The sequence below is a fragment of the Plecotus auritus genome, assembly GCF_963455305.1.
Source record: "Plecotus auritus genome assembly, chromosome: 2".
In the NCBI taxonomy this organism is placed as follows: Eukaryota; Metazoa; Chordata; class Mammalia; order Chiroptera; family Vespertilionidae; genus Plecotus; species Plecotus auritus.
Genome location: NC_137771.1, coordinates 15,888,732 through 15,912,395, shown reverse-complemented (window position 1 = coordinate 15,912,395; position 23,664 = coordinate 15,888,732). Strand labels below are relative to the sequence as shown.

Below are 23,664 nucleotides of genomic sequence, written 5' to 3'. Positions count from 1 at the left end.
CAGTGTAAATTGTTAACTATTTGAACTGTCTGCAAAATGGAATTAGCTCCTTTAAATGGTAGTGAGTCCACTGCTACTGGAGGTGTTAAAAAAAAACCCAGAGTTCTATTTGGCAATGATCCATGTACGGAGCTATACGAAATGAGATCCTCTAGGGCAGGGGTGGGCAAACTTTTTGACTCGAGGGCCACAATGGGTTCTTAAACTGGACCGGAGGGCTGGAACAAAAGCATGGATGGAGTGTTTGTGTGAACTAATATAAATTCAAAGTAAAGGAGCGGAGGGGAGAGCAAGAGAACCGGATAGAACAGCCGGATCCGGCCCGCGGGCCGTAGTTTGCCCACGGCTGCTCTAGGGGCTCTTCCAATTCAGCTTTTATGCAAGAACCTCTGCGCTGAGACGTTTTGGTCAATATAAATTTCAGAAGATCAAGGCAGAATCAATATGTGTACAAATTTTAAGAGTGGAAGGGTTCATCTGTAACAAAAATGTTTGCTTTGCTTTTACAGTTTCCTCATTTGGCTGTTGGATTTTAAGCAAAAGCATCCAAGAAAAACAAGGCCTGTTCCAAAACAAGAGCACTTCCTTTCACATTTTGTGTGTGACAAACACTCGGTACTGCAGTCTCCCTATGAGCAGTGAAACAAGGTCAGAAATAGATTTGATATTAAAAATAAAAGACTAAAAACTTGTTTAAATGGCAATTTCATAACCATTTTAAATAAATGTTTGGTTTCATTAAAAATGATGCTACCAATATTTTCTTGGATGCAGGCACCTCATTAAGGTTTGGGTTAAATTTCTTGACAATTCATAGATTCTTTTTCATGCTTAATAAAGTATGCTACCCGATTAACTCTTGTCTACACCAGCAGAGCAGATGATAAAAAATAGGGGGAAATGAGCGCACTTAAATTTAGTCCCTGAAGACATTATGATTTTATTCCAACAGTTTTCAAGGTACAGCAGTTCTTATTCCCCGAGCACATTCTGAATTAACTGTGGGGAAAGACATCATGGTCGGCTGTGGAGGTGCACTGCCTCAACTTTAAAACACTAGTTCCATGACCTTGAGGAAATCATTTGAATTTGCATGGTCTGAGTTCTCTCATCTGTGAAAACAGAAGGTGGACTTCAACCTCTAAGATCCCCTCCAATTCTCACAGCCTATGGATCTGAAACTCACCATGGCTGATTTGCTGTGGGATGACAGCAATACAGTTACTTCTTTGACCAGGCTGTTTTCAAAACATACATACAGGGAGGTAACTATGGCTGTCAAGGTTTAAATCATCTGAGAGATATTTTGTGTTTAATGAAGGCTAATTGTAGCAAGTTTGATGAAAGAAAACATTTCAAGCTGTAGTTCTGAAGAACATGTACCCATAGTTAGCTAGCTCCTTTAAAAAAAAAATCCCTCTTGGGGAGAAACCAAGATGGCGGCATAGGTAAACACCTGAAATTGCTGCCTCACACAATCACTTCAAAACTACAACTAAAAGACAAAACGGACATCATTCAGAACCACTGAAAGGCTGGCTGAGTGGGAATTCTACAACTAGAAGGGAAGAGAAAAGCACACTGAAACTTAGAGGAGCTGCGGAAGTAAAGTGCGGAGGTACGGAGGCTCGCACGCAGAAAGGGCTGGCAACTGAGGATGCGGTTGTCTTTTTCGATTGGGAGGGAGACACAAGCTTCCGACTGCTCTGAACTCCAGTTCCAGGCGAGACTCTGGGGACCCAAACTCATCCAGGGAGAAACTGGACTGTCTGGCATTGGGCGGAACTCGAGGGTGGCTTTCTCTCAGAGGTGCTTGCAGCGTTTACCGAGGGACACAGACTACACTGAGACCTGGGGGCCTCTTAAGGCAGGGCTGAGGATCAGCCATAGCTGTTTGCTCCACCCTGTTAATTCCCTGAGACCCTGCCCCACCCAAGCTGTGAGCAGAGGCTTTTGCATATGAATGGCCTGGCCCTTTGCAGTCTAAAATTACCTAACAAACTGCAACTGGGTCAGAGAGACCCAAAACATCCAAAGAAGGACCAAGGCCCCATAGCAGCTTGCATTGCTTCACAGCTGGGCCTCATCTGGGCACCTCCAAACCCCAAACAAAGAAGAGGAATCTGCAGATCTCTCCGTAGCTCCTGCTGGGTGGCCTCAGGCAGAGGCTAAATTAGCACCTCCTTAAAGATCCAAGAGCCAGTGTACCCAGTGGTCAGTGTGAGACCATCCAGATTACAACTCCTCAGATCCATAAGGGACACACTCAGGGGGCAGACTCAGTGAGCACCAAAGCCCCAATGAAGCAAGTCTTGCCCCATAAGGGTGTCTCCAGCACAGAAGTTCTCCCATCGTAGACACAGCTCATTCTCACAGCCAATTGGCCTGGAGGCCAATTCCTCCGTGATACCAACAACAATCTAGGCTTAATTAAAACAAGACTGTGCACACAGCCCACAAAGGGGTGTGCCAAGAGTGTCCACCTCAGGTAACTGGGGAGACTGAGCCACTGGGCCCTATAGGACACCTAGCACACAAAGCCACTCTATCAACTCAGGGAAGCAGCCATAATGCAGAGACAAAGAAACAGATCACAAATGACAGAAATGGAGGAAAGCAAACTACTGGATATAGAGTTCAAAACCACGATTGTAAGGTTTTTCAAGAATTTTCTAGAAACCGCCGATAAATTTAGCGAGATCCTCGAGGATATGAAAAAGGACCAACTAGAAATTAAGCATACACTGACTGAAATAAAGAATAATATACAGAGATCCAACAGCAGACTAGAGGATCGCAAGAATCAAGTCAAAGATTTGAAATATGAAGAAGCAAAAAACACCCAATCGGAAAAGCAAAAAAAAAAAGAATCCAAAAAGTTGAAGATAGTGTAAGGAGCCTCTGGGACAACTTCAAGCATGTCAACATCAGAATTATTGGGGTGCCAGAAGAGAGAGAACAAGATACTGAAAATCTATTTGAAGAAATAATGACAGAAAACTTCCCCTACCTGGTGAAAGAAATAGACTTACAAGTCCAGGAAGCACAGAGAACCCCAAACAAAAGGAATCCAAAGAGGACCACACCAAGACACACCATAATTAAAATGCCAAGAGCAAAAGACAAAGAGAGAATATTAAAAGCAGCAAGAGAAAAACAGTTAGTTACCTACAAGGGAGTACCCATACAATTGTCAGCTGATTTCTCAACAGAAACTATGCAGGCCAGACGGGAGTGGCAAGAAATATTCAAAGTGATGAATAGCAAGAACCTACAACCAAGATTACTCTACCCAGCAAAGCTATCATTCAGAATTAAAGGTCAGATAAAGAGCTTCACAGATAAGAAAAAGCTAAAGGAGTTCATCACTGCCAAACCAGTATTATATGAAATGCTGAAAGGTATTCTTTAAGAAGAAGAAGAAGAAGAAGAAAAAGGTAAAGAGGAAAAATTATGAACAACAAATACATATCAACAAGAGAATCTAAAAATCAAGTAAATAAAAAAATGTGATGAACAGAATAAACTGGTGAATATAATAGAATCAGGGGCATACAAAGGGAGTGGACTGATAATTCTCAGGGGGAAAGGGGTGTGGGGTTGCGGGAAGAGACTGGACAAAAATCGTACACCTATGGATGAGGACAGTGGGGGGCGGGTAAGGGCATGGGATGGGGGGGATGGGAACCTGGTGGAGGGGAGCTATGGGGGAGAAAAGGAGGAACAACTGTAATAATCTGAACAATAAAGATTTATTTAAAAAAAAAACACCCCACTTGGCTGAAGTGGGGAGCCTGGGGGGGCGGGGGGCGAGAGGGAAGGGATAGCAGGGTTCCAAAGAGGAAGAGACTATGAGCACTCCCAGTAGTTAACGTTTGTAATTATAATTGACCTGGCTGGTCTATTTTGAGCATAGTGTTTCATTGCAGAGATACAATGAAACATGGAATCCAATTTATTATGAAACCACCAACAAAATTTGTTACCTGAGTATAGTGTCAAATCCCTCTCCTTTTCTTCTTTCCTTCAATGGTAGCTGTGGAGTGACTGTGTGTCCCACCAGAACCAGGTGGCACAGCTGATCACGGATCAGTGGCACAGAAGGGACACTTTTTAAAAAAATATATATTTTTTATTGATTTCAGAGAGGAAAGGAGAGGGAGAAAGAGAGAGAGAAACATCAATGATGAGAGAGAATCATTAATCAGCTGCCCCCTGCATGCCCCCTACAGGGGATCGAGCCCACAACCCGGGCATGTGCCCTTGACCAGAATCGAACCCAGGACCCTTCAGTCCGCAGGCCGACGCTCTATCCACTGAGCCAAACCAGCTAGGGCCAGAAGGGACACTTTTGAGGAGCCTGGTGACTGGATCAGGAGCTGCTCCCGACATGCTCACTCACCCCTTGGGAGACTTTAAATAGCTACTTACTTACACTGAAACATTTCCAGAATTTGGCAAAACTGAATAAACCCAAAACAAAGTATAGTGAGCAAGAATTCTGACCACTGAATAGTTTTTAAAAACAAGAAAATGTTTATATTTCACTTAATATTTGACACAGAAGAGCCCACATTTAAATAAACACATCATATCTTAAGAGCACTTTAATTGCATTTTGGATCTTGGCTATGACAAATACTCATATAAGATGTATCCACAATCACTTTTCTAATTTATTTTTATTTTTACAATTATACCATGATAAAACTTAACAAAACTTACTCACGTGGAATACTTTTCCTTAACATTTTTTTTTAAATATATTTTATTGATTTTTTACAGAGAGGAAGAGAGAGAGATAGAGAGTTAGAAACATCGATGAGAGAGAGACATCGATCAGCTGCCTCCTGCACGCCCCCCACTGGGGATGTGCCCGCAACCCAGGTACATGCCCTTGACCGGAATCGAACCCGGGACCCTTCAGTCCGCAGGCCGACGCTCTATCCACTGAGCCAAACCGGTTAGGGCTTTTCCTTAACATTTGATAAGACAATCAAATGCATACCACAATAGATTTTTGTTGTTATTGTTTAAATAGCGATTTCTCATGATTAGTATCACACACATGTAAGCTGAGACTACACTCAGAAATAAGTTTAGAAAATGTCATTACAAAAGATTGGGAGTGAGTATTAAAAATAAAAAACAAACACAGCAGAACAAACCCATGCAGGGCTGTTGTACAGGAGCAATAAATCAGATGTTTTCACTGCCACAAGTCTTCAGTGCGGCCAAACTTAAAAACCAGTCCTCTGTGAATAAAACAAGAAGCATCACATGACTAGTTAAGTTTGGGAAAAGCAAAGATATGTGAGACTTAGAATCATGGGAAACTAGCACCGAAGAATAATTGATGAGCTGTATGAAAAAACCATGCGCTGTATTAGAACAGAAACTGATCACTCTTAAGGCAGTAAATTCTTCCACTGTGCTCAGCTGTGTTATTTATCACCAGCATCTCACATCCTTAACTATGAGTACTGGGGACATATGTCACTCTTAAAAAGTTAATCAAGGCTTAGTATGTAACCATTATATGTCTGACTTTTATCAAATTCATTCAACAAACCTTATTTATTTATTTTTATTGATTTCAGAGAGCAAGGGAGGGGGAGAGAGAGATAGAAACATCAATGATGAGAGAGAATCATTGATCAGCTGCCTCCTGCATGCCCCCTACTGGGGATTGAGCCCACAACCCGGGAATGTGCCCTTGACAGGAATCGAACCCGGGACCCTTCTGTCCACAGGCTGACGCTCTATCCACTGAGCCAAACTAGCTAGGGCTCAACAAACCTTTTTTGAGTATCAAGGTACTAGGTGCTAGATGCTAGGGCTATAAAGATAAATAAGATATAGTCCTTGCTCTCAAGTTGTTCCTTTCTTTTTTTTAAATTCTCACCAGAGGATTTTTTTAGAGAGAGTGGAAAGGAAGGAGGGGGTGGGAAGAGAGAAAAACATCGATGTGAGAGAGACACATTGATTGGTTGCCTCCCACACATGCCCCAACCAAAGCAGGGGATCAAACCTACAACTCAGGTATGTACCCTTGACTGGAAATTGAACCAGTGACCCTTCAGAGCACGGGCCTATGCTCTAACCACTTAGCAACACCAGCCAGGGCAAGCTGCTCACATTCTTGATGATCCTATGTGGTAAGTATTGGGGAGGAGGGGAGAGGTATATATACCAAATGTTAAGGGAGCACAGAAACAGAGAGAATTTATTCTGTCTGAATGTGTTAGAAAAGGATTTACAGCCCTGACCAGTGTGGCTCAGTTGGTTGGAAGGTTGACCCATGCACCAAAAGGTTGCTGGTTCGATTCCCGGTCAGGGCATGTGCCCAAGTTACGGGCCCCATCTCCGGTAGAGGGTGTGCAGGAGGCAGCTGGCCAATATATCGCTCTCACATCGCTGTTTCTCTCTCTCCCTCTCTCTCTCTAAAAATCAATTTAAAAAAAAGAATCATAAAAAAAAATTCTGATTCTTGTTTAACAGGTCTCCAATTTATTTCTCTACTCTTTAAAAAAAATTATTTTTATGTATTGATTTGAGAGAGAGGAATGAGGGAGGGAGAAGAAAGGGAGAAGGAAAAAGGAAGAGAAACAATGATTTGTTGTTCCACTTATTTATGCATTCACTGGTTAATTCTTGTATGTGCCCTGAGCAGGGATCAAACCTGCAACCTTGGCATATCAGGATGATGCTCCTACCAACTGAACTACCAGGCCAGGGTGGTGGTAGCAATTTTAAAAATCAATGTATATTCCAAAGGCTGGCAGCAAACAAACCCATGTATTAAAAATATCTTTCTTGTCCTGGCTGGTGTGGCTCAATTGTTGGGCGCCATCCCTTGCACCAGGAGGTTGCTGGTTCAATTCTTGATCAAGGGCACATGCTCAGGTTGCAGGCAGAAGGCAGTAGAAAGAGCATCAATGTTTTTCGCTCTCTCTCCCTCTCCTTTCCTCTCTCTCTAAAAGTCAATAAATTATTTTTTTTTAAAAATCTCATTCTTTATATTTTATGATAATAACATGGAGGGGCACTGAACAGGGGTAAATAAAGCAACTAAATATATAAATGACATAAAATAAACTATTACACTCAGAGGGAAGGTAGGGGAGGGTGGGGGTAAGGGGAAGAGATCAACCAAAGGACTTGTATGCATGCATATAAGCCTAACCAATGGACACAGACAACAGGGGGTTGAGGGCATGAGTGGGGTGTGTGTGTATGGGGGAAGTTGGGGGGTTAATGGGAGGATAAGGACACATATGTAATACCTTAATCAATAAAGAAATTAAAAAAAGAAACTATTATAAAGAAAGCATTAAAAAGAAAAGATAGGATGAAAAATGCAAAACAAACTTACCCAAAAAAGATGAAGGCATTTTGGAAAAATACAGCAATTCCAGGGTATACTACAGCTTTTTCTGTAAAAATAATAATAATATACTAACAATAATGTAAAATAATAATAATAATAATATTTAGAGGTTTATCATCTCAAAACATTTTAGTTTTGATAATCTGGTGTATATCAATTTTCCTAATATAATTGATTTTGCTGGTAACTATGGTTTGTTTGAGTATTAAATGACATAATACATGACAGAGTCTAGTATTGGTTTAGTAGTTGACAGATCCCTTCATTCAACAAATACTAAGTACATACTATGTTTGACACTGTTTAATGTGCTGAGGAACGCCCCGCTGGCGTGGCTCAGTGGTTGAGTGTTGACCCAGGAACTAAGAGGTCACCAGTTTGATTCCGATCAGGGCACATGCCTGGGTTGTGGGCTCAATCCCCAGTAGGGGGCTTGCAGGAGGCAGCCGACTGATGATTCTCTCTCATCACTGATGTTACTATTTCCCTCTCCCTTTCCCTTCCTCTCTGAAGTCAATAAAAATATATTTAAAAAATTCTATGAGATAAACACATTCCTATAAAAAGGAACTCTGTATTAATAGTTGTATCTGGGAAAGAAGAATTATCAGTAATTTTATATTCTTCTCTGAGCTCTTTCATAGTCTCAGTTTACTACAATGAACAAGTATTATGCAATTCAAGTAAAAAAAGTAATTTTTTTGTCTTTCTAATATGATGGTGACAAAGATTTTGTAGCAGCAAGAGAACTACTTACCATATTACGTTACATGCAAAAGCAGGCTTCAAGAATTTATTTATACTATAATTATAACTACATAAAAAACTGAAGAGACCAAAGAAAATATACCAAAATATTTAAGAGTAGTAAGATTATTATAGTTCCTTTTTCTGTTTTTTCTTTTTTACATTTTTGGTAATATGATTTTAATGATAAACATATAAACAAAATAAAGATATAAATATTTTAAAATGCCTATCATTCTTATCAGTAAGACTTAAAAGATTTTAATAAAAATTCAGGAAACTCATGATTTTAGTTCAAGAATCACATTTTGTTCAAACAAGTAAAGGGTTAGATTACATCTCCGCTAGTCCAGTTTCTACAAATCATTAGTATTGTATTTTTACTATGATAAACATAGTCAATTTTACTTGGAACATTAAGTGGTTTTCATATTTTTCTGATATCCCTCAGGCAAAATTTCAGCCAAGGATCTAAGAGCAAGCCTTTATCTGAGCTTGCCTTAAACTGACCTCATTTAACAGAAGCACACGAAATGTTAATTTACTTTTCTATCTAAAAGGAAATGATGTCATTATCAGAAATTTATTAGCTCAATAAATTCTAATTCTATGATATTAGAGTTTTGCATGGATATTATTCAGCAAGTCAAAACCTGCCAAGTAGCTGGAGAACATATATATTCTGCTTTTGAGGTTTTTTAAAACCAAAGAATAGCAAGGCTTAGAGCTAAGTCCCATTCCTTCCAGGATACTAAAAACATACCAAACAAAACAAAATACTGATAGGGAGAGAGGAGTTCCTAGGCATAAATGTATTGCTAGTAGGTGGCCCAGCTATATGAAAAAAGCCATTGAAAAAAATAACCAACTTTAATGCTCAATTTCAGTATTCCATTGAAGTAAAATATAAGCTGTGCTCTCTCTTACCTTTAGCAACATAGCCTCCGAAGAGAATCCACATAGATGCAATCAGAGAGCCAAAGGCCAACATGAAACCAATGAACAGCCAAATGCGAGCACCTTAAAAGAAATAACATTTTACCAGAATTGTTTTTCAGATGGCAGAGTCAGTTCAATTAACTTTCAAAAAGAAAACAAAAACTCAAACAGAAAAAATGTGTAATTATCATTAAAGTCTAAAATAAAAAGACCAGATGTGTTGAGTATCTTTCAACAGTGAAGACATGGGCCTTTTTCTTGTTGGCTGGTCTGTGTATTTTAAGTGCCTATATTTACTTTCCCTAAATATCTACACTAAGAAAAACTGTCCTCAACTGTCCAATAAAAGTCTTACAAAATATGTTTCACCGTATTTAGAGACTCATTTTTCATATATTTTTAGAAATTATGCTGCAAAATTTAAAGTCCTCTAAGAGAACTTTCAAACAAAAACATAGGTATACTTACAAAAGATTCATATTCAGTGATATTTGAGTCTAAACACTATCATATTTCACTTTCAGGGAAGTTTGGCAGCAAAATAAATACATATTTATTGTGGCTGGCACTTAGAAAAGCTGCATTAAAATTATGTTAATAGGGGAAGATTTAAATCACATTTAAATAATATTTATGAAGATCTGCTATAAAATCATTATACTGCCTAAAATGAACTCCAAGCTGAGTTTATTTAATTAGCACGGCAAATAGAATGCTATATATATATTTCTTATTTCATATCCAAACACAGTAGTTATGAAATAAGCTGTTACTCATAGATGTGATATTAAAACAAACACACACACACACAAAACAAATACAACTGTCTCTGACCCCTACAAAGCTACGCTAGCTAAAAAATTTTATTTAAAGATGTGATGGCCATATTCTTCTAGTCTTAGTTCTAGCTATTATTGTCTTACTAGAATTCATGCACAAGTAGGGTCCTTAGGCCTGGCCAGCGAACAGGGCCAATCAGGGCCTTCCGGCTGCTGGCTGGGGCCTTCCTTCACAGGCTGCCGGCCACTGGCCGGGGCCTTCCTTCATTCTGCACAGCCCCCTGGGGGTCAGCACACGTCATAGCAAGTGATTGAACTCCTGGTCTCCTGGTCGAACTCCCAAGGTGACACTTTGCATATTAGCCTTTTATATATATAGAAGATTATTATCAACACTAACTACTAACATTCACCTATTCCTTTAGTTTACAAAGTTATGGTAGGTCCGTGTTTCTGTATCTCTTCTCCTTAAGTTCATCTACGAAGAGAGTCAATGAACCAAGGAGAGATCATAGCTGACTAGTGGTTTCTCCTATTTTATTATAAAAACAAACAAAAAACCTTGCAATTTTCCTATAACCAAGTTTATTTCTGTATGGGTGTAATACTTTCAGTTTACCATTTACATTGCTTAATAAATATTTGTCCCCTCAATTCTTTGAGCAAATTGGACTCTAGGAAACTGTGTCACACGTCCTGTATCCTGCCTACATCGGGTTCATGGCAATGGAGTCCAGGGGACATGATTTCCTCAGCTGAGGAGGAAGGGCCTGGATGATAAAAAGAAGTTCTGGAGGTTGGCTACACAACAATGTGAATGTACTTAACACTACTGAACTACATTTAGAAATGGTTAAGATGGCGAATTTTATGTTGTGTATTTTAAAAGAGACACTAAAACCTATGATTCTAATCTAAGCTATTTCAAAATGCTAATTCAATCAAATAAGGTTGGCACAAAAGGAAGAAAATTTATATGGAATAGCTGGAAAGTAAGGCCAGTTCTAGTTTGCATATATATTCATTATATACTGTTCTTTACTGTATACATGTATATCTACATTATTGCACAGGGTTATATATTCAAAACTGCATATTCTGTACTTTAAAGCCAACTCTAACCAAATGCAACTTTTACCTTATGCCTTGGAACCTGTAACTTCTGCTCTAGATACACCTCCATTCTATTCCTAATCTGAAGGAGTTAGACAAGTGGCCTTTCCATATATATTCTCACTTTAAGGATGCATAGTAAGACATTATTTGTACCTATTTACCTGTTTGACCCAGGCAACCTTCACTGTAACTATCTCCTCGGACTTGTCCATTCGATACTGCATTAATCCTGTATAAATAAAACCAAGAAATCAGGGTTTCCGATGCCAAGAGTAGACTATTCATGACATCAAATTACCAGGTACAATAAGCCAGAGTTCCTCAAATTTAACCTTAGGCCTCATGAGTCTCAAGTAATAGATTCACATGACCTTAAGCAAGTCCCTTCGACCAGACATGCTCTAAAGCAGTAGTTATAGTCGCAAGACTAGCAGAATCAGCCACCACCTGGGAACACATTAGAAAGAAAATTCCCGGCCCTATCCAAACTTACTGAAGCAGAAACTCTGAGTCTTCAGCTGAGCAATCTGAGTTTTAACAGGTCCTTTAGATGATTCTGATGCTTTTAAAAATGTGAGTGAAATTCTCAAAATAGTCAATTATACCTCAATAAAAAAATTCTCAAAATTTTATCTTGCTAAGACTAGAATAATCTTTAGCTTGGTCCTATCTAGTCTTCTATTTGTAAGTATCAGACATACTCAACACAAAGAGAATCAAATGGTAAATCTTCTTTTTTCACTTCCTGATAGATCTTCCAAACACAAAAAGTCTCTCACTGACTTTCATAGAGTACCACTCTAGACTGAGATAGCCTGGCCTTTAGAAGTACCCTTAAAAAATGTTTAAATGTCATGGGAAAATGTTCACAATATACCAAGTTAAAAAGTTAAACATTATATACATTTAACACACACACATACACCACTAGAATATAAGCTTCATGAAGGCAGGGGCTCTATCTTGTTTCCCATTTTTATTTTCAATGTCTATCACAGGGATTGACACATGGTAGGTGTTCAATAAATGTACTGAATATTTGAACCCTAATTTTTTTCTCAATAATATAGTCTTAATTTATTCATTCAAATCTAAACTTTATTTTTGTTTGTTTGTTTTTGTTAATCCTCACTTGAGGATACTTTTCCATTGATTTTTAGAGAGTGGGAGAGATAGAGAAAAAATTGATGTGAGAGAGACATATTGATTGGTTGCCTCCCACACATGCCCTGACCAGGGCCTGGGATCGAACCTACAACCGAGGTATGTGCCCTTCATAGGAATTGAACCAGGAACCCTTCAGTCCTTGCACCGATGCTCTAACCACTGAGGACTCAAATCTAAGTTTTAGAATGATCAAAATGCTCATAATTATTTTCTTTTTAAAAAAATATTTTTATTGATTTCAGGGAGGAAGGGAGAGGAGAGAGAGACAGAAACATCAATGATGAGAGAGAATCATTGATCGGCTGCCTCCTGCACACTCCCCCATTGGGGTTCGAGCCTACAACCCAGGCATGGGCACCTGACCGGAATCGAACCCGGGACCCCTAAGTCTGCAGGCCGACGCTCTATCCACTGAGCCAAACCAGCTAGGGCTATTTTCAATGACATTAACTAAATTACCTGGTACATAAAATAGATATATTTTATATTTTATTTTTATTTTTTAATATATTTTTATTGATTTCAGAGAGGAAGGGAGAGGGAAAGAGAGTCATGATCAGCTGCCTCCTGCACGCCCCCTACTGGGGATCAAGCCCACAAGCCAGGCATGTGCCCTGACCGTGAATCGAACCTGTGACCTCTACACTCAACCACTGAGCCACACAGGCCAGGCAAAATAGATATATTTTAAAACAAGCTTCATATTTTTAAAAATGCAGATGTTCCTCATTAGTGGTTCTTAGCTCTTGTTTTTCCTTGCTGAGTCATTTGAATAAAATTCACAATTTTCTATTAGATAGCCATGATCCTGCCTTGTCAGTCTTTACTATTAAGCACATTCTCAAACAATCTCTATTTGTTCTCTGATATTACTAGTTTTATATGTAATCTCAAACTTACAGAAAAGTTGCAAGTACAGTTCAAATGTTAGCCCCTGAACATTTGAAAGTTGTCAACATGATGCCCCACAATCCCAGGAACTGTACTTCCTACAAACAAGGCATACAATTATATGTATTTCCCACAAACCAGACAGTTGGTTCTAAAGAACCACAATACAACCATCAAAAGCAGGAAATGAGCAAGGATTCATTACCATTTAATCTTCAGACCTGATTCAAGTCCCCAACTGTCCTAATAATGCTCTTTCCTCCTCCACTCCCCCCCTGCCCCCGCAAATAATGCTCTTAATAGCAAAAGGATCCTGCCCAGAATCATGAGGTACATTTTGTTCTAATGTCTCTCTAGTCTCCTCAGTCTTCTTTAGCTTTTATTACCTTAACCCTTCACTCCAATCTTACTGATCTCCATGCCAGAGTCCTGGTACTTGCTGCTGTCTGAAATGATCCTCTTTATATGTATATCCCCATGATAAGTTTCTTCATTTCTGCAAGTCTTTGCTCAAAAACCACCTTCTCAGTGAGGCATTCCTTGACTTGGCATGAAATCTCTACACACTGTTGGCAGTTCATATCTCCCTTCTCTGCTTTTTCTCTCTAGTGCTAACCGTTATCTAACATGCTATGTATTTAATTTATTTCTCTTTTGTTACTATCTGCCTCATTCATTAGAGTATAAATTCCAAAAAGGCAAGGATTTTCCTGGTTTATTCACTATTGTATTTCCTGTTTTTACAGCAGAGTGAGTCTGGGACTATAAAAGCTTAATAAATATTTGTTAGATGAATAAACAAACCCTTAGACAAAGTACATGGTTTCTGACCTAAAAGTAATGTTATAAACATTGACAGAATAGAAATAGGACAGCTGAGAGAAGCTGGGAGATAGAAGTGGAAGAGGAGAGGTAAAAGGAAGAATAGAAAAGAGCATTGTGGCTTTTCTTTTTAAGTCCTCTATTATTTGATTTTGAAACGATGCCCAACCTGTTAACTTCCCAACACTTCAAAAATTTAAATCTACTCAACTATGTGTAGAACATTTTTATTTTGGGACAACCTATGTAATTAGTGTCACTGACAATGACACTTACATTAGGAAGGCGATGGTTGCTATAACACCACAGGCATGGTATGAATGGTTGAACTCTTCCATAGTGGGGTAAATGACAGCTGCATCTATGATAATCCACCAGCCTGTAAAAAACTAAAACAAACAAACAAAAAATGTGATATCAAGGAGAAATTTCAGATATTAATTGCATATATTACTAACTCAAAAGAAAGCAAGGTATTAAAGTGAAGGAATCCCTTCAATGAATTTCCAATTTTTCTTAAATGTCCCAGCAATTTCTTACATGTAATTGGCACATGGTATAATATAGGATTAAATATTAGACACCCTTAAATCTGACAACAATGAATATTTATTAACATGAACTTCTTTCCTGTGTTTACTTTAGTCATTATTTATATTTTCATAATAAAGTCTATAATCTAACTTTGGGAACTAGAAATCAGGTACAATATCTCATGGCAGGAGAAAGAAATAAAATGATTCAGATTCCAACTGAGAAAAGGAATGGCCAGCTGCTGATATATTGTAAGCCTCCAGAAAGATATATGTATTGAAAAATAAAACAAAATTTCAAAGTAATATGGAGAATAACTGTTGTTGGTAGAATTTTAGCTATTCTCTTGACATTGTGAATAATGGCTGCAGTTCTGCTTTTCCTTTTGATCAATTACAGTGCAGTCCACAGATCATTTCAGGTAGGATGCGAAAATCAATTTAACACCAAATGATAATTTATTTTACTTGAATCTGGTTCTGGATATTATCAAGGGCAAATATATAAAGAAAAACATTAATTTAAAACATCATACAGAAATTAAACATAAAAACAAACACACCAAAATAGTGAAGACCCAAATGATCAGTGACACTTACTAGAACACCAGCAGCAATGGAAGCAATAGTATTGCGTTTTTCCCCCCAATCAATGCATTCTGAGCATCTCAAGCCTTCTAGGAATCCAGACATTTTTTCAGGTCACTTAAAAAAACAAAGGAAAACAATTAAATAAAGCACTTCTATTTACTTGCTTCAAACCTGACTTATGTTCTTAGAAAATAATAGCTCAGGAATAACTTATTAAAAGTTAAGTTACAAATACAGTTGATCCTTGAACACAAGAGGGTTTAGGGCCGTGGTCAGCAAACTGCGGCTTGCGAGCCACATGCGGCTCTTTGGCCCCTTGAGTGTGGCTCTTCCACAAAATACCACGGCCTGGGCGAGTCTATTTTGAAGAAGTGGCGTTAGAAGAAGTTTAAGTTTAAAAAATTTGGCTCTCAAAAGAAATTTCAATCGTTGTACTGTTGATATTTGGCTCTGTTGACTAATGAGTTTGCCGACCACTGGTTTAGGGGAACCCAACACTCACGCAGTGGAAAATCTGAAGATAACTTTTTGACTCCTTAAAAACTTAACTATAGTCCCTCAGTACCCAGTGGGGGTGGGGGTGGTGGGAGGGTGGCCAGGCACGAGATGGGTTCCAGGATCTCCAAAGATATCAAAAACCAAGGATGGCCAGGCGGCATGGCACAGTGGATAGAGCATCAGCCTGTGGACTGAAGGGTCCCAGGTTCGATTGTGGTCAAGGGCACATGCCTGAGTTGTGGGCTCAATCCCCACTGTGGGGTGTGCAGGAGGCAGCCAATCAATGATTCTCTCTCATCATTGATGTTCCTCTCTCTCTCTCTCCCTTCCCCTTCCTCTCTGAAATCAATAAAAATAATTTTTTAAAAAATCCAAGGATGCTCGAGTCCCTTATATAAAACTAGAGGCCCGGTGCACGAAATTCATGCACTCGGGGATGGGCGGGTGGGGGGGTATCCCTCAGCCCGGATTGCGAGAGGGCGCAGGCCAGTCTGAGAGACCTCACTGGTGCACAATCGGGGCCAGGGAGGGACGTGGGAGGTTGGCCAGCCAGAGAGGAACCATGGGAGGGCTCCAGGGTGTATCCAGCCCGTCTCACTCAGTCCCGATCAGCCAAACCCCAGCAGTAAGCTAACCTATAGGTCAGAGCATCTGCCCCCTGGTGGTCAGTGCACATCATAGTGACTGGTCAACTGTCTGCCCCCTCCTGTCCCTCCCTAAAACCCCCCCCCCAGTGGTCAGTGCACGTCATAGGGAGCAGATGAGCAGCCTTAACATATCATTAGCATATTATGCTTTGATTGGTTGAATGGCTGACCAGATGACCGGACACTTAGCATATTAGGCTTTTATTATATAGGACTAGAGGCCCAGTGCATGAAATTTGTGCACAGGGGGTATGTGTCCCTCAGCCCAGCCTGTACCCTCTCCAATCTGGGACCCTTCGAGGGATGTCCGACTGCCCATTTAGGCCTAATCCCAGTAGGATCAGGCCTAAACGGGCAGTCGGACATCCCTCTCACAACCCAGGACTGCTGGCTCCCAACTGCTCGCCTGCCTGCCTTCCTGATTGCCCCTAAATGCTTCTGCCTAGCAGCCTGATCACCCCCTAACCACTCCCCTGCCAGCCTGATTGATGCCTAACTGCTCCCCTACCAGCCTGATTGCACCTAACTGCCCTCCCCTGCAGGCCTGGTCACCCCTAACTGCCCTCCCCTGCAAGCCTGGGTCCCCCCCAATTGCCCTTCCCTACAGGCCCAGTTGCCCCCAACTTCCCTCCTCTGCTGGCCTGGTCACCCCTAACTGCCCTCCCCTGCAGGCTTGATTGCCCCCAACTGCCCTCCCTTGCAGGCCTGGTCCCTCCTAACTGCCCTCCCCTGCTGGCCATCTTGTGGTGGCCACCTTGTGTCCACATGGGGGCAGCCATCTTGTGTGTTGGAGTGATGGTCAATTTGCATATTACTCTTTTATTAGATAGGATAGTGTAGGACAATGCATACAGTAGGTTCTCTGCATCTGTGGATTCCTGGGATGGGAAATCCCAGGATGCTGAGGGCTGTATATTTGTTGAAAAAGTCCGCCTATAAGTGGACCTGCACAGTTCAAACCATGTTATGCAAAGTTCAACTGTACTGTAGTTTGGCTATATACACTTTTTCAGAACATTCAATTTAACTTTTGATCAAGTTCCACATTATAACTTTGGAAAATAAAATTTGGATTCATTTATTTTCCCTTTTTTCCTATTTAGTATTTTTCTTAATTTAAAGATGGCTTTGGACTGCATTTATAAAATAAATAAGTCCTGGGGAGGGATATAATATACAGTGAATAATACTGTATTGTATTATTTGAAAGTTGCTAAGAGAGTAGATTTTGAAAGTTCTCATCACAAGAAAAATTTTGTAACTATGTGGTGATGGATGTTAATTAGACTTATTGTGGTGATCATTTTGCAATATAAAGCATATCCAACCATTATGCTGTATACCATAAACTAATGTTATATTTCAATTATATCTCAATAAAAAATAAGAGATTGTTTTAGTATATTTAAGTAATCTGAACAAAGGTACATAGCCAAGTATTTAAAATTGTTATAATAATTATTAATTTTAACTCTAAATTATGTTATTATATGATTTTGATATTTACAGTCCAGGAGCACTAACATAGTGGAGAGACAAATGATCAACTTTCGCTGAGTTAAAGCATGCAGTCAGACGAAAAAGATTTCTCTTATGAATTTATACATTTTATTGAAAATGTGTTTCTTCAGATTAAGAAATTTAACACTGCACTGCAGGTCTACTCATATCACCTCATTATTTTTTCTTTCTCCAAGCCTGGCTTTTGGTGTAATTTCTACAAAAAGAACACCCATTTCATTTTGATATCTCTGATTCTAACAGCTATTTTCCAGCCAAAAGAAAATACAACATTGAAATTAATATTCAGATGTAAAAATCCACTGCTAAATTACCATAGTTGACCAAGTTACATAAAACATTCTTCCGAGATGAGCTGTACAGACATGGCTTGAGACACAGTCATAGTATCTGTTTCAGGGTATGAAAAAGCCAGAATTACATATAACTTGCTGATAATCCAGAAACACCCAAACTCCCACAGCGAATCTGAAGCCGTCCATTAAACTACTCTGCAGCCAGCAATCATGACTGTCTAAAAACATGGTATCCTAATAAAGAGCAAAAATCCAACTGTACCGTCCCTATTTAAAATTAAATATTAAAAACTGCGATATAACCAGGGCTAGTTTGCCTTTAGGACAAGCTTAATTTTGAAAATTCCCTAGTTTCATTCTTCCCCAGGAGGAACAGCACGCCGGTGTATGTTTACTTTCGGTTCTTCCCAGTGACCCCGCCTCGAATCCCTTCTCCTTCGCTTTATTGCTGGCACAATCCTGCCCAACTCCGCCCACAGACGCGGGGTTTTAGGTGTGGGGTGTGGACTGGGAAGGTCTGGATACTGGTTCTGGCTCGCCGGGTGAACCAGCCGAGCCTCAGTTTCTCCAGCTCTAAAGTAGGAGAGGCAAGGCGAATTTCAGGGGTCCTGTGAGTCCTGGGAAGGGCGCGGCCCGGCAGCCTGGCGGGATCCGGACGCGGTTGCCCTCTCCCGCCGCCGCCGGACCAGGTCCGAAGAAGGTAGCCTGAAGGTCCAGCCGGGCACAGCCCCGTCAGTCGCTCCCAGAATGGGAGACAACGACTCAGCATCCGCCAGGCACGGAGTCTGGGTCCGAGCACTATCCTGCCGCGGCGATGCCTTCCTCCCCCGCTCCCACCTGGCACTTACGTCCAGCCCCGCCCGTGCAGTCGGTCCGGAGCCCGGTGTCGTGCCACACGGGGCCGCCTCACGATCCCGGTTTCAGCCAAAATAACAAAACCACCACAGGCCGCCAGATACCCGGATGGAGCAGTGCCACCCCCGGGTCTCGGACGCGCATGCGGACACAGGGACAGGGGGCGGGGCGTCGGGATGGGAGGAGAAAGGGCGGGGCCAGGGTCGGAGTTACGCCCACGACGCCGACGTCTCTGCGCATGCTCGGCGCCTGCAGCGGCCAGGCGCGGCTCTCCGCCGGCGCTGTTCTCTAAGGACGTCGGAAGTACACCTTTCAACTGTGGGTGCGAGAAGTAACTCTTTGTACTGAGGCTTCGAAAGGGAGGCAACTGTTGACTTTGTATCCGTCTTGAGTGAGGCGGTAAATTTTCTAGGGCTGGAGTCAGCCCCCCAGTTATCTCAGGTGTAGGTGTCAAGAAAAGTGCCGGTTCCCCGTGGTGCAAAAGATGGGTCCAGCCCTAGCCGGTTTGGTTCAGTGGATAGACTAGATGCTCGGCCTGCAGACTGAAGGGTCCTGGGTTCCATTCCAGTTAAGAGCACATGCCCAGGTTGTGAGCTCGATCTCCAGTAGGGGGCGTGCATGAAGCAGCCCATCCATGATTCTCATCACTGATGTTTCAATCTCTCCCTCTCCCTTTCTGAAATCAATAAAAATATATTAAAAACAAACCAAAGTAGGTGGGTCCAAGTTGGCAGCTCCACAGCACTATTGTGAGTTTTTAAGTCTTGTTTATTTTCTGAGTCTGGCCCCGCCCTCGCCGTAGCTCCGCCTCCAAGAGGAGCTATTTCAGAGTATGAAATTTTGTGAATTTAACTTTGTTACCACCATGACCATGTTTTCTAAGTCACTGCTGCGAGGTGGGGATGTCCAGGTTCAGTGTGCGGGGTACTGGGTGTCCCTAATCCTGGTGCCGTGACCTATTTATAGGATTTGACCTTTCTTCCCTTTGCTTTAAGGCAAGGTTTCTCAGCTTGGGCACTACTGACATTTTGAGCCAAAAACTTCTGTTTAGCTCTAACCGGTTTGGCTCAGTGGATAGAGCATCGGCCTGCAGACAGAAGGGTCCCAGGTTCGATTCCAGTCAAGGACATGTACCTTGGTTGCGGGCACATCCCCAGTAGGAGGTGTGCAGGAGGCAGCTGATCGATGTTTCTAACTCTCTATTCCTCTCCCTTCCTCTCTGTAAAAAAATCAATAAAATATATTTAAAAACAAAAACAAAAAACTTCTGTTTATGGGGGCTGTCTAGTGTGCATCCTCGGCCTCTGCTCCTTCGATGCCTGTGTCATTCCCACAGCTGTGACAACCAAAAATGTCTCCACACTTTGCCAAATATCATGCCCCTGGGAAATCCTCGGGGTTCAAACAGCTGTGCAAGAGAAAATGGGGTTTGGGGGGAGTGACCCTCTTCAAAAGCCGGAAGAAATGATGTCTTAGCTGTGTGATGGGCTTGTGGCCGCTGGTCCCCTCCAGAAGCTCTCAGCCCCGATCAGCGGTGCTCGGGAGTTGTGACTGGTCTCGCCCAGAGGCGCCACGCACGGTCACGATCCCGCGGAAGGTATTACAGAAGGGCCTACGACTTTAACTCTGAGCTCAACAGTTGGAGGGAGAGATTCAGGAAGAGGTAACAAAGCAGAAAAAGGTGGGTCGGTCATTTGTCGTTAAGAGAGGCATCTACAGGTTCACCTTTTTTACATGTAAGGAGACAGTATATAAGTCAGCTAGGGAACCAATGTTGTTGGGTCATTTAATTATTTTTATATTCTTAGAGGCATGAAATCTCTGCAGCTCTGAGGTTTGGGGGGGGGGTGGGCATTAACTGAATAGAAGACAAAGCTATACAGTATAATCTAGAGCATATTTTTAAATGAACATCAGTTTAGTAGTCTTACAAAATAGACGAGTCTTAGACCCCCTACTGCCCAAAAAGGAGGTGCATATGTTATAATTGGTAAAAGATGTTTGTGTTAATAAATCAGGAATTGTTACCCTAAATGAAAAGATCTTACAGATCAGGTGTGACTCTTTCATCTAATGGGCGACATTTCATCTATTGATATATTTAGTTAAATCTTGGCTCCTGGGAATTTCTGCTCTGGGGAATTTTTAAATCCTTGGCTATTACTCTCCTCATAGTCATCATATTAACCTCGAGTGTTGTATCTTCTCAAGAGTTTTAAATGCCTTTCTGCAGCCACTTACATATCAAATGATATCCATCAGAATTAGGGGAAAGAACTCAGTGATCAACTGAGTCATCCTATCCTATATAACAAAAGGGTAATATGCAAATAGACCAAAGGCAACAACTGAACAACCAATCAAAGCATAATATGCTAATGATATGCTAAGGATGCTCAACCTCTTGCTATGACGTGCACTGACCACTAGGGGGCAGATGCTCTGACTGGTAGGTTAGCTTGCTGCTGGGGTCCAGTGGATTAGGACTTAGTGAGATGGACCGGACATGCCCTGGAGCCCTCCCATGGTCCCTCCCCAGCCTGATCATGTACTGGTGGGGTCCCTCAGCCTGGCCTGGGCCCTCTCGCAATTTGGGACCCCTTGGGGCCTGTCGGAGAGCCAGTTTCAGCCTGATCCCACAGGCCACTCCCTTTGGGAGGGCGCCAGATGCAGGGCTCATGGCTGGCAATTAATTGGGCACGAGCCGATGTCAGGCACAGTGGGGCCAGGATGAGTGGGAGTGGCAGGTAGGAGCTGCAGGTGGCATTGAACTGCAGTTTCAGCCCGATCCCTGCACGTCACCCAGGGGGGCCCCACCCATGCACAAACTCATGCACTGGGCCTCTAGAGCTTATAATAAGTGTGTAACTGTCATTAATAGTGACTGTACAACCATTCATCCTAACATGAACAGTGGTACCCAATAGCAATGCTATATTTGAAAAGTAACCTCTGAGAGGGCAGGGGCTCAGAAGAGAACACCCAATTTCCTTCTAGCTTCAGATGGCAGGGTACACACACACAGAAAAAATTCCATGTATGTACAAAGCTCAGACCTCATGGGAGAGTTAAAAGACAAGCAGAAGAAATGACCAGAGGAATATATAATAAAATATACGTATGGATGATTAGAGAATAAGAGCAACTCAAGCTACTAACCATGTGGGGCATGAGCCTTCCCTCATAGTAAACACAATTCAAGAAATAAAAGTAATGTTCTGTCTCCAGTGAACAAAGGAAGTCATGAAAAGCTTTCGTTTTAGAGCTAGACACACCTGAGTTTAATGCCTGGCTTGGGCACCAACTAGGTCTATAACACAGAAATGGCAATTGAACACCTTTAAGCTGCAGTTTTCTGAGGTTTATAGCAGCACCTCTTTTCCAGGGCTGTGGGAACAATTACAGGAGTATGGAGAAGTATTAGCATGGTTCCTGGTACCTAGAAAATGCTCAATGGATATTTATTGAAGGAATGAACATGAGCTATTAATCTTAGGACCTGAAGCAGGAGAGAATAACATGAGGAAGAGCTTTCAGGAGGAGGTAAGACCCTGGAATATACCTAAAGTGCAAGAAGAGGAGGGGTTCCGGGGACACTAATGGAGGAACAATAAAGCAGGTGGTTAAGAAATGGGCTTTGGAGGCAGTCAAATCTGGGTTCGAATATCAGTTCTGCCACTTAATAATAGTGTGACTTGAGCAAGTCACCTAATTCTAAACCTTGTGAACAGAAAAAAAAAAAAAATTGAAGTAAAAATGGCAAACCTCTGTGTATTGTAGTATATACAAAACAAAATTCAACATTTTAACTATTTTAAGAGTATAGTACTGTGGTATTAAGTACATTTCCATTGTGCAGTCATTACCACCATCCATCTCCATGGGTACATGGATGAGAGTTATGTTGTTGTTGCTGTTTTTTCTTTTTCATTTAGATTTACAGTAAAAATGAATCAATAGTACAGAAAGGCCGAAACCGGTTTGGCTCAGTGGATAGAGCGTCGGCCTGCGGACTGAAGGGTCCCGGGTTCGATTCCGGTCAAGGGTACGTACCTTGGTTGCGGGCACGTCCCCAGTGGGAGGTGTGCGGGAGGCAGCTGATTGATGTTTCTCTCTCATCGATGTTTCTGACTCTCTCTCCCTCTCCCTTCCTCTCTGTAAAAAATCAATAAAATATATTTAAAAAAAAATAGTACAGAAAGTTCCCATATTACCTCCCTCCACAGCTTACCTACCATAGTATTAACATTTTACATTTTTGTGGTTCTTTTGTTACAAATAGTGAACTAACATTGATACTTCATGTATTTATTTATTTTCTGTCACCATTTGTCCCCCCCTACTGATACATTGTTATTAACTAAAGTCAATACTTTACTCAGATTTCCTTAGTTTTTATTTGATGTCCTTTTTTCTGTTCCAAAATCCCATCCAGAAGATCATGTTATATTTAGTTATTATGTCTCCTTACTTTTCTCTTGTACGACAAAAATGTGTGTGTGTGCAGTATTTTTTGTTGTTTGTTTGTTTGTTTTTAAGTATTATGGGGGAGGGGAAGAACCTGGGTCTTCAGAATTTTTAGTGAAAATAATACTTTGTCCATACCAGAATACTCCACAGTAACAACCTATTTACAGCCATATTGAGTGATTAAATTGTGTTTATGATGACCAGCTGGCCTGGCTCAGTGGTTGAGTGTTGTTGACCTATGAACCGGAAGTCATGGTTCAATTCCTGATCAGGGCAGCTTGACTCCAACAGGGGTCGTGCAGGAGGCAGCAGGTCAACGATTCTCTCATCATTGATGTTTCTCTTTCTCCTTCTCCCTTCCTCTCTGAAATCAATAAAAATATATATTTTAAAAATCATGTT

The 23,664-nt window shown here is 41.2% G+C and overlaps 2 protein-coding genes across 3 annotated transcripts in view; one reads left to right on the top strand and one right to left on the bottom strand.

The window, feature by feature from the left end:
- Positions 1–536, top strand: part of RHCE (Rh blood group CcEe antigens) — a gene marked incomplete at both ends in the record, with an annotated part of 29,605 nt that extends 29,069 nt beyond the window's left edge. The window contains one exon of the mRNA XM_080657847.1: positions 510–536. Coding sequence (XP_080513973.1) covers positions 510–536 — 27 coding nt within the window. The remainder of the gene's footprint in view (positions 1–509) is intronic.
- A 4,127-nt stretch (positions 537–4,663) lies between these two features.
- TMEM50A (transmembrane protein 50A) lies at positions 4,664–18,944 on the bottom strand. 2 transcript variants are annotated; one of them, XM_080657846.1, is made up of 8 exons: positions 18,786–18,944; positions 17,956–18,031; positions 14,985–15,089; positions 14,128–14,240; positions 11,133–11,200; positions 9,065–9,157; positions 7,376–7,436; positions 4,664–5,255 (listed from the first exon to the last, which is right to left on the bottom strand). In XM_080657846.1, exons 3-8 carry the CDS (start codon positions 15,075–15,077, stop codon positions 5,210–5,212), a joined length of 474 nt encoding a protein of 157 aa, XP_080513972.1. In that variant the 5' UTR covers positions 15,078–15,089; positions 17,956–18,031; positions 18,786–18,944; the 3' UTR covers positions 4,664–5,209. The 2 variants fall into 2 exon arrangements, with proteins under 2 accessions (XP_080513972.1, XP_080513971.1); XM_080657845.1 differs by lacking the exon at positions 17,956–18,031.
- Between the last annotated feature and the right edge of the window lie 4,720 nt (positions 18,945–23,664).